Source organism: Pteropus medius, unplaced genomic scaffold, assembly GCF_902729225.1.
Source record: "Pteropus medius unplaced genomic scaffold, Ma_sr-lr_union100, whole genome shotgun sequence".
NCBI classification, from domain to species: domain Eukaryota; kingdom Metazoa; phylum Chordata; class Mammalia; order Chiroptera; family Pteropodidae; genus Pteropus; species Pteropus medius.
In genome coordinates this window covers 24369980-24382579 of record NW_024347791.1, presented here as the reverse complement: position 1 = coordinate 24382579, position 12600 = coordinate 24369980, and the positions used below count along the sequence as shown (strand labels likewise).

Here is a 12600-nt window from a genome sequence, read left to right as displayed (position 1 = left end):
ACTGAGAGTGCTAGTTGTGGCACTGGGGACTTGGTCTGATGGTTTCAACTTTATCACTAATTCTAGACAATAATGAGTTTCTACTTTTTTCATCATATTTTACTTATTTTTTATATCTTGACTTCTTTATCGTCCTTAATAAGTTGATTATAGCAGGGCAACCCTCAAGTTTTAAAACTTCCTGTAGATAATTAATAATTTTTAATATTTAAAAGAAAATGTAAACTTTCATAGAGAGCAAATCCATGTTATTTGATATCCAGTAATCAAACAGAACCTGAATCATAGTAGGTACTTAATTTAACAATATTAAGGAATAAAAAATTGATTGATTTGTTAAATAAATGAATGAATAAAAGAATGAATGAATAGAGAGACAGTGTCTTCTACCAATACTTCTTTCTTTAGTGTTGGTTCATTTAATTGAATGCACATTTCAACTAAGTACAATTGGTAACTGCTTGCAGTACTCAGAGAGTGATGAAGGAAATGGTTACATTTAGCATGGGCAGAAAATAAGATAAAAGTAACTATAAAAGTAAACATTAAGTTTAAATTTTTAAAATAAATAAATAAATTTAAGCTTATTAATTTCTCATATTATCAAATGTGAGTTGATTTTTTTTGGTTCTGGTATTATGAATTATTGAAAGTAACTTATATTTTGCTAGCTATTTTCTATAAATTCATTTACTGAATGATAAACAACATTAAACTATAATTATTGTGACAGTTTTTTTAGATATATAAATGAAATGGTCAAATATGAATTACTGTTACTTGGCAAAGAAATCCATGAAACAATCCTCACGGCCAAAATGCAGGGGGGAGAAATGCATTAAGGGAAAAAAAATGACTTTTAAAATTTCAGATACATTAAATGTCTTATTTGAGTCTGATTCTATAACATTCCAATATGAATTAAACTGTCTTATTCTTAGGGTGAAAGTTCTAAATTTGATATATCTCCCTGGTCAAATAAGCATGTAAGAAGCTGCCAAATCTGACTATATAAATCCCAGTCATCTCATATAGTGCAGACATAATAGAGCAGCAGACTTAGAATTAGATTTTGAGCTCCTTTAGTGGCATATTTAAAAGTTCTAAGTCTGGCACCCTGTAACATCTGAAAAAAAATAGAAATGTCCTAGAATAAGGTCAATATATTGCAGTTAACTTATAAAGAAAATAATTTTATCACCAGAAGAAATTATTCAATCCACTCTTATTATTTTCCTTTGTTTCCTGAGACTATATAATGGCTAAAATAATCTATCTGCAAAGTTCACACACACACACACACACACACACACACACACACACACACCCCTAGAGTAATGCAGAGCTTATAATTTAATGAACAAAATTGTATTTAAAGAAGAAAAGCAAGCCTATCTGTCTCTGGATGAAGAATCAAGGGGTAAGAGTTTAAATTCTGACTCAACCCTACTGGTTGTGAGATCTCTGGCAAATCAAACCACTCACAGAGACTCGCTTTTTTCACTTGTAACATGAAATTAGCAGTTCTACTTTACTATTTCCAGATACTTTAAAGATCAAATAAGATTACATTGAAATATATTATTAAGTAGAATAGAGCTATGAATACCTAAATTATCACTTCTGGTGAGTTTGAGATTTTATGTTAATCTTAGGAGTATAGAAGAATATGCTTGAAAACGATTCCTTTTCTTGCTCCAAGATAATTCTTTTTATTATTGCTATTAATGATGTGCTTTGAAGTTCTCAGTCTATTATAATGTATCATTTTCAACTCAGAGAAAACTCTTTATTCAATCATTATACTTTCATTTATTTGAATCGAGCCATAAACAATTTTAATGGTACATTTTGAGCTTGATGGTCTTAAACAAGAGAAGGTGAGAGAGTCTCTGATCTTCAAAATAGCAGAAAGCCGGGGACACAGTCTTCGCTCAGAACTTGGCACTAACATGTGTTATCAATTTTACTTTAAGTTCAAAAAGATGGAACTTTTTTAAAACAAATGTTTGTATTTCTGCCATCACACCATTAGTCAAATGATATTCAGACTCTAAGACCTCCATTGGCCACTTTTCACCTACTGAAATAAAAGGAATTATATTCAATGAAATTGATGTGTTTTTTGTTGTTTTTTAAGAAAGGATCATTTACTGAAAATTAAAAAATAGTAAGAATAATGTAACCTAACTGTAAACTGGTATTATTGAGGAATGCAATAAGCAGAACATAAAGATGATTTCTCATAATTAAAACATTTCTATGTTGGCGTGAGCATCCACTTTACACAAAAACTTAGTCATTTGTTTTTACCTTTCTATCTCCTCCACATATGATAAGGAAATATTGCTAGAATAAGATGTCATTCTTTAGTGACAATGCCAAATTCTTACTATTTTCTGTTTGCTTCTCTCTGAAAGTTTTCTTCTGCACTTGTCTCAAGGGTACTGTACTCCATGTCATATTCTCAATAGATAATATTTAGTTATACTTATTTTATTAATAATTTACAGAAACAATTTGTTAGAATAATCCATTTTGGAAACTGATGACATAAGTTATCATGCATTCATGACTGTAATTTGATAAATGAGTTGAGAATATATAAGTGCCCACATCAACAAAACTAAGAAAATCTCTACTCAATATATTGGAGAAAAAAATAAGACAAGGAATGTTATCTTTACATGCCTAAAGAACTTTCCTTATTTCTTCAACATTATTCACTATGTCTCTTAAATGAATTGGTCGCATTTGAATTAAAAAAGAATGTGTTGTATATTTTTCCCAATAATTTATATAGGATGAGTCTTCGATAGTTTTAAAAGATTAAATTCAACTTACAAAATTTGTTAGAGCATGACTTGCATGTGCCCAAAGACTGCCTTTTAAAAATTGCTAGTTTAAATATACAATAACTCTCCTAAAAGAAGAAGAAATATTATTATATAGTTATTTATTAACTGTCTGAATAATTCTAGTCTTACACAAACTGTTGTAGAAAGGGAGAAAAATAAACACTACAAATTCATGAGGCTAGTGATATCTTGATAACAGCTCAAACAATATTATCAGAAAGGAAAATAACAGGTCAGTGCAACACATGACAAAAATTCAATAACACTTGAATAATTATGAAAACATGACTAGCAATGTATTAAAAAAGATACTATATCTTGCCCTAGTTTAGTTTATTCCAAGAATGCAAAGTCGGTTTGATATTTAACATTCAAGAAATTCGCAACATTAATAGACAGGGAAAAAAAGTTAATATCAATAAATATATAAAATAACCATTTAAATTTAAATTTTTTTCTTAGTAATCATACATAGAAAATATGTACGCCTGATAACTCTATGTAAGACCTCAAAAACAAAACAAACCTACAAACATCATAGTCAATAATGAAACATTAAAAGCATTTCTTTTAAATTAGAAACAAGAAGACTGCTATAATTCATTGTTATACCTAACATATTAATTTTTGCAGTTAGACAAGAAAATATGTACAAGGTAGAAAGCTTGAAAAGAAAAAAACTAAGCTGTAGAATCAAAATGAGCATATTCAGATTTCTATATTTTGCACTTATTATACAAATCTTCTCTGGATGGAATAAGGGAGAGTACAAAATATTCTTCCTGTCTTTAAAGATATTAAATTTTATTTCAAATTAAAAATAAATTTAAAAATTTTTAAATCTGCTGAGTGTAAAGCATTTAATATGTTAAAGTTGAGTATGGTTTGTTAAGAAAGACTTGGAGAAAGTGTTTTTTAGCCTGATTTTGAAAGGACAGATTATCTTTAAATAGCCTGAAGTGATAGATATGATATGATCAATTGTAAATGGCACTCTGCTAGATGCTGGATTCAGAACCATAGACAAAATAAAGAAAACTCCTGCCCTCATTAACTCATTAATTTATAGAGCAGAGGATAGCACAGGGGTCATTCTTAATATGAATAATGTTGATTAAAATGAAATTTGGAAAAGATTGTCCTGCATTTTCATATAATTTAAATGGAAAGCTGCAGAAATATACTCCTAATTCAGTGCATTATAATATTTCTATCAGTCAGTTTGGTATAGAATATAAAAATTTAAACCGAAACTTTTTCTTTCTAATCAAAGGTAATTCAAGTCTTCTTTCCTGGAAATAGGCGTATTTTGTCAGCTTTCTTCAATTTTCTTTCTCCTGCATATGCTTTTTTGTTTACACCTTGATTTTGGTTAAAGGATACTAAAAATGAATGTGGGCTGCTAATGTCAAATATTTTGATTTTATAAATCACATTTATGTATTAGAATGTGATTAAGACCCTTAAAAATAAGACATGGAGTATGTAAAACACAATTAATGTTAATAGGTGTTAAAAGTATTTCCTTTGGAAAGGAATTAAATTTCAATAACTTGTATTATTTAATAATTGATAAATATTTTTATGTTTGCATGAAAATATTTTAATCTAAAGTAACACTTATTTGATCATTGCAATAAAAATTTTTATGTATGACTATATATTTATCACATTATCCTACTCTTCTTTTTATAGAAAATGTGATTAAGAAGGTTGTGGTGAAACAGTGCTAAACCTGGATCTTACATATTTTGAATCACATTTTTTCTGTCATCAAACAGTGGTTCAATGGTTAGTAATATCTCTGAGCCACTGGGATAGTTGGGGAAATTAGTAAATTGTAACAGACTAATATGTTTTCCTAAACCCTTTAGTTATGAAAAATATGATTTTATCTATACTCACAAATAAATTTAAGAACCAATGCAAAATTCCATTGCAAATTTTGATTTGCTCATTTTTGATGAAATTTCATTTCAGTCGGTCATTTAGCAATAATTTCATTGAGTTTAGTGTGTATACTCAGATGTATTTTAGGATTCTGAGGCAGTAAATAGTATGGGCTCTTGATAACAATGTCACTTCAAAGTCAAAATACGTATGAAAAAACATGCAAACTCAAATAGAAATCCATTGCATAATATGCAGAAATAGAAATCCATTGCATAATATGCTGCCATTTTATAAATGATTTTCAACTACGTGAATGCATGTTAGAACTAGTTCTCACTACCATTGCCGTCTCTTTTCCTTTAACCCTATTTATCATAATCAAAATCACAAGGGAAACTAAGTGAAGATATTGCTTTCTAAGGTAGAATATTTTTGATTCTATTTACTCTTTGTCTGTACATTTAGGTTTGCTAAATCTTCAAACTTAATATAAAGCACATTTTCAGACTTGCCCATTTTAACTGATGTGTTTATAAATACCTAAATTATAGAGCTAAATGCAGCCTGATCTGATTTCTGAATGGTCATGGGGCTTTGACTTAATTGACTGGTTTGATTTTTCAGCTACTTTTACTTCCCTTGCTAAACATTCTGCTAGACATGCTAACAAGAAACGAAATGGTCATAAGGCTGGGAGCCAGAAGGAAAGAGTGATAAGCAAAGGTCTGGGTAGTACTGTATACAAACACGATAACTGGCCACTGTAACTGAGAGTTGGCTATATGAGACAGAATATCTGTGACTACATTCAAGATATGCACTGAATTTTATTAGATATTATTCTTCCTAGAATTGTATTTAGGGAAGGAACATAGAAATTGATAGTGATTTTTGGAGAACATGCATATTCAGGATTTGATTAATTCATTTATTCATCTATTCATTTCTTTACAGATCAGGTCTCTGGGACCAGTATTTAGGCATGAAATTTACCAGTTCAGGATAAATGTTGAAGCTTCCCTTTCCTCCTTAATACTGTCAAGTCATAGCTTAATTAGAATTTTGAAGAAGCAAGTTCTGGAGGCTTAAGGTTTTGGCTAAAGCGATTTTTCAGACAGTACCAGATTAACTAGATATATAATGTGTTACTCAAAATATATAGCTAAATCAACGTCTTAAAGACAAAGAGATTGATATATCAATTAATTGTTACATATATGAAAATTATCTGAAAAATTTTATAAAATTTAAATAATTTTTCTCACCTTTTAAAAAATAAGACATATAGCTTGGGATACATTTAAGTACTAAATGTAGCAAGTATAATCTTCACAATACTAAGCCACAATTCACAACCAGCATGAATTAAGAGTTTACACTTGTGGAAAAAAAAGCTATCAAAAGAAGCTATTTTCTATCATCAAAATGGCAAACTAACCTTCATGCTATAGAAGGAACATATGAGGAAAAATTATGTGCACTCTACATTTAGGCGTGTATGGATGTTTAAAATCTATTATTTGCTCACGCTCTTCCATCAGTACTCAGTTAAGACTTAACTCAGATCTTCTGGGTAAGAAGAGGACATAGGCTTTGAAATCAAAGGCAACCATGCTGGGATATCTGCTAGAGTACTAGCTAATCATGTGACCTCAGCAAGTTTCTTTAATCCACAACACTTTCATATGAGGAAACAGTAAAACGGAAATAATGCATATTACCACAACATAAAATGATGTGAAGACAAAGCGATGTATTATATGTCAAGTACTAATGTAATGTTGTATTATTCTAAACATGAAAAAATTTTACTAGTGTTTCCTGTATATAAAAAATATCCTTTTTTATATGTCATTTTCTTTTAGAAATCTGGTTTTTTGCATTACTTATTTTTCAAGTTGTTAGTATAACATATGTAGTTATATTTTCAACTTTGTTCACATAGCATTATATTGTAACAATTGCCTAAGGTGCTACAGTATTCAGTCATCTTAATTCAGAAAAATCCATAGAATTGATACCCAACGATTGCCTATATTATTACCTATAGTTAAACATTTGTTCTATTAGTAGATCTACATATATCTGTATATTTAGCACCTTTATTTCTAATGTTTTTTTTCATATTTTAGATGTTTCCCTCAGTACAAATTTCCAAAAGTCACAGAATACTGTGATAAGCTTACAGTTCTTAGCTTTATAACTTATTAGTGTATAATGTTGAATAAGTTAATTACCCTCTGTATATCTGTTTTCTCCTGTATAAAAAGGAAATGATAATAATAAGTTCATGTATATATATAATAATTAAACCAGCATCTTGTACATAATAAGTGCTATATAAATATATCTAAATATTTGTTAAAAGGTTTAATGGTATTTAAAGCTATGTATTTCCAAAATGATTATTGCAAATTACTGCCAACAGCCATTTTAATTTCATTTTCCTTTTAAACATAGCATGCATTTTATAATTTCTAATGTGTTATTTTAATACAGATAAAATTGTTATAATTATTAGTCTTAATTGTTTGTATAATTCACGTATAAAATCCATTGAGGTAGAGACTTTAATTTACCTGCTTCTGACTAACCAGCACAAGAGAACAACTAGCACATAGGTAAATACCTGTAGAGAGTACAAATGATTGTGGATTTCCCAGCTCTATCTAGGGCTTGAAGGCAGAAATACCTGATTTTGTAAATCAGCTAAGATGCAATTAAAGGGAAGAAAGGGCTATATGTTTTGTTCTAGAAAAGCCATGACAAATAAGCCAATTTAGATATAATAGGTTATGGGCTCTTGTTCTGAAAACCAATCTTTAATTTTTTAAAAAGTGATTTATTTTCTATCAAAGTCTAGTTTTTCTTTTTAATTGCAACTTTACAAAATTGGGAAAACAGGGAAAGTTTTTACATTTTTTAATTCATTGGCTGTATCAAAGTATTATATATGTTTATTGCATATTTGTTGACCACTACTGATGATTATATATTTATTATTTACCATATATCTAGGTAAACCAGTTATGATTGTTACAGAATACATGGAAAATGGTTCCTTGGACAGTTTCTTACGCGTAAGTAGAAGATTTTGTATACATACGTAGATCTCTTATCTCTCTCTATCTATGCATGCATATATAAATATGGAATAAATTACTAAAAATGATGTTGGAGACAGTCTCTGATATTTTGCCAGACAATTAGGTAATCAAAGGTTAAAGTAAAACTAAAATTTTCTGGGACTAAGTAGCAAGAGGAAGACTGTAAATTTGAATCTTTATCTTGAAGCATCTAAATGTAAATGGTTTATATTTTTAAAACAAATTTGTGCAATTGTCTTCAGCTTTTTTGTAGTGCCAGGACTCACATAGGTTCAAGTAAAAAAAAAAAAAAGTAGTCCTAAAGTAAGACATACATAACATTGATGTAGGAAAGACTCTCTTTTCTTTATATAAAGTAACCTCAACTGCTATAAGATAGAAGACCATCTCACCTCGTGCCATCCACTCAGATAGTAAGCTTGTGCTATATAATGCCAAAGTATTCTCAATTCAGATATATCATTTTAGAACAAATATGTTCAGAAACATACAAAAAGTTTATAGAGTATGAGACATGGCCAATCACCAATCACTGCAAGGAATAAAAAAATATATTGACCCTGTCCTCAAGGTGCTTTCAGCACTATGTAAGTAGAAATATATAGATAGATAGGTAGGTAGATAGGTAGGTAGGTAGGTAGGTAGGTAGGTAGGTAGATGATAGATACATAAATAGATAAATAGATTAGATAGATAGATAGATAGATAGATAGATAGATAGATAGATAGATAGATAGATAGGCGATAGATAGGTAGATAGATAGATACTACAATTCATTATCATGGAAGAAAATTCTAAATTTTATATGAATGAAAATTGATATTCTTAATTTTAATATTCATGAGTCCATTATAAATTTTATTAGCAATTATTTTCACAAACATATTTCAGAAACATTTTCCATATTAGATAATTAAAACAATAATAATATATATTTTTAAAGTAGTTTGCATAGATATAACTACATATGAAATTTTAGATTTTTCTATTTATATATGTATGTATCTATCTATCCATCTATTTGCTTATCTATCATATGAACCATATGTTTTTATTTTAATCCAAGTAGTGGAAGCTTTTTCTAAATCCAGGATTCTAATTTTATCTCCTGTTTCTATTTTGTGACCCATAACTCAGGGTTGTGTAGAAAAACATCTATTTATATATTAGTAAATATTTCTGACTAATTTTGAACTAATTATTTGTAATAAATAAGTAACATCACCTTTATTTGAAGCAATTAATGAATTATACAGGAACCTAGAAGGAAGAATCAAATGAATAAAAAAGTTAAATAATCACAGGATCCATTTCATTTTTCTGTTCTTGAAGTTATTAAGAGGTGTTAGTAAGCCAAATAAACACTGAGAAAGTTCTAGACAAAGAATATTAAGATTCTTCTTGTTACAAAGTATTTAGTAATTCAGCATTTATGCTATTTTTGTTTTAGCCTTGTATCCATTCAGATTCGAATATCTTTTTAGGCTAGAGTACTTAGACCTAGAATGTACCTACTTGGTCTTGTTACAATTCAGTGTGTGAGATTTTAACCAAGATATATCTTTAAGAAATAGCAGCACATCTTAACTGTACATTTGAAATACTTCCCAGAAACATGATGCCCAATTTACAGTCATCCAGCTGGTGGGGATGCTTCGGGGGATAGCATCTGGCATGAAGTACCTCTCAGATATGGGCTATGTTCACCGAGACCTCGCTGCTAGGAACATTTTAATCAACAGCAATTTGGTGTGTAAGGTTTCTGATTTTGGACTTTCACGTGTTCTAGAAGATGACCCAGAAGCTGCTTACACAACAAGAGTGAGTAACTGAGTTTGTTTTCTCCTTTTATCTCTATTTTCCACTTTGTATTATGTTGATTTGCAAGTAGGTAGAAATCATTCTTCACAATGCTTTGTCATTTACATCTTCTCCAAAAAGAAATTTATTCTTTAACATTTAAATATTGTTACATATCTGGGAAAATAGATGATCACTGTTCATGAGGCTGGTAATGATTTTAATTCTGAAATCCCAATGATTTTATTGCTTTTCTCAAAAAGGCAGCAAAATTCTCACATGTCTGAAGTCTTGATATTTTTATATTTACTATTTTTCCATCATGGTTGAGCCACCTTTAAGTAGATTGGATAAATTATCAGAACTCTCATCCAATTATACATAGTTTTTAAGCATTTTTAAATTAATATTTACATAAGCTACACATGTTTGTATTATAAAGATTTCAAAACAAAGCAATAAAAAGGAGAAAAGTCGTCCATAATTGCGCCACCCACAAAGAACATTTGTAAATTTGTGAGTGAATTTTTCCAGATTTTCCCACATATATACACACACACATATGCGTGGATACATGATTAGAATAGGATTATTTATAATACCAATGTTTAGCCTTTTTTCTCTTTAGTAGTATACTACCTGACTACAGCTTACTGTTGATAATCTTTATTTTCATGTTTAGCAGTTTGATGTATTTTAATTTCTGGTCGTAGCATTTTTTTTAACAAACCTCTAATTAGTGGGCAAATTATTATTATATCTAGTTTTTCATTATTTTATACAAATGAGTAAATGATCCACTTGTATTTATAATTGTATGAGTCTGATGATTTACCAACCATGTATTCTTAAAAGTGGATTTTCTGTGTCAAAGAGTTTCTGCTATTTTAAAAGTGCACTTCACTATCCTCATGATACAACTAGACATTATTATTATTTTTAGTATTTAGTTGTTATTGTGAGCAATTACATGTTTCAATTTGTATCCTTTTAATTCAAACTATATTTGATTATTTTGTTACATATTTATTGGCAGGTTTCTTTAAAATCGTATTTCTTTAGGTAATTTTTTTTTCATGGCAGGATATTTAAAAAAAGATATAATATTCATTACTTATGATACTATCCAAAGATAACCAGCTTTAACATTTTAATGTTATCCTTTTGAAAAATTTTACACATTTTCATCTGTAAATGATTACCAATTGTGAATATAATTCCCCAAAATAATATCATGCTATACATATATTCATATATAAAATGATTTCCTTTTGTCAATAAATCGAGTATTTTTACATATAAATTTAATGTTGTTTTATAATCTGCCCTTTTTAACTTAATATAAAAAACGTAGAAATTTCTAGATAATAGATATGTATTTACAGAATCATTAGTGTATAGTACTCTATTTTTTCATGTACAGAATTTATTTATCCAAACTACTATTAGACAGAATTTCAATGTTTTGATATTATTAACAATACTGTGATTTACATTCTGATATATAGTTCATGTCTGTCCATGATTATCTCTTCAATATAATTTTCTAGAATTAAAAAATTACTGAGTCAAAATACATGCAACTATGTAAGGATTTTGAAGTATGAATCATCCAATTGTTTTCATTATAGTTTGTTATCGATTTTCACTCCTAGTAGCAAGATGCAATATAAAGAAGCCTGTTCCTCCATATTCTCACTAGCTAAGAAAATGGCCTAGTTTTTTAGTCAATTTCTGCTGTTTTCTTCTTGTTTAATTCTAAAAGTTAATTCCTGATTAAAATTTTTTCAAAAAACTTATTCTTTTCTGCAATTACCAATCTCAACAACTCCATTAAGTGACCACCAAGATTGTCACATGGTAGCAATACCACACTCTGAGAAAGAGACCCATATGCCAAACTGCATTTCATCTACAAAAAAAACACCATAGTGATAGAGTCACAGAAATACAGAAACACAATATTCCAGAGATATTCCTACATGTGTTGGAACCCTCCTTATGTCTTCATACATTACACCCTTGTTTGCATTTCCCATTTCCAGTTAGATTCTACAGTGGATTCATTGTCTTCATTAATCTAAGTATTTTTTAACTGTATTGTGCATAAAAATGTTGTATTCCTAGGGATACAGTTCATGAGTTTAAGAACAAGAGACATAAAAGACAATTTTATATCTAGCAGCTAGTTAATTTATAACAGCGACTATGACTACACAGCTCTGAAAACTTTATGGAATTGCAAAACATGGGTAAATATCTTGTGCTTTTTAGTACTCTTTCTCAGATCTCAAGAAAAAATTAGTCAGCCAACATTCTGTAGCAAAGCATCATTTTTATGATTAAATTATCATCCCAGAAAACAACATATGCAGCATATTGTCTCCAGAAATGCTTTTTATTCTATTCACTGCTACTCTGCATTCTAAAGATATCTTTCATCACCTTCTGCTGCTATGAACTTTTAACATACTCCATGAAAAGTATCATTCTTGCTGGCATTGTCCTTGTTGTTACAACTTTATCCAAGAAATAGTTCCAGTTTTAATAAAAAAATATTTGATAAAAAAGGCCTTTATTTGTAATACTCAATTTCTGATAATTCAGTTGGCTTCTAATTCCTATGCCATATCACATTTTTAAATGAGGGCACCCTGTTCTCAATACCGATCTTGATTTCTAAGGTACTCAAAGAAATGATTTCTCTTGTAGAAACTTGAAAGACCCATCCAAATCTAGACCATCTGCTCCCTGGAGAATTTGGGCTAACTTTCAGAGCTTTGTTTATACTGATTGTTATTTTTCAGGACCAAGGGATCCAGAAGTACAAAAAAAGAGGTGTTGCTGTGTCAAAATTCCTCTTTAGCATTTATGAAGTGAAAGTACAAAAGGCTATTTGCATTTATGTTTCATTCTTGGAAGATCCTTAAAAACCACACAG

At 29.3% G+C, this 12600-nt stretch overlaps 1 protein-coding gene across 1 annotated transcript in view; it reads left to right on the top strand.

Moving 5' to 3' along the window:
• EPHA3 (EPH receptor A3) overlaps positions 1-12600 on the top strand; it is a 324803-nt gene that overhangs the window by 271342 nt on the left and 40861 nt on the right. The window contains exons 12-13 of the mRNA XM_039878251.1: positions 7770-7831; positions 9471-9680. Coding sequence (XP_039734185.1) covers positions 7770-7831; positions 9471-9680 — 272 coding nt within the window. The remainder of the gene's footprint in view (positions 1-7769; positions 7832-9470; positions 9681-12600) is intronic.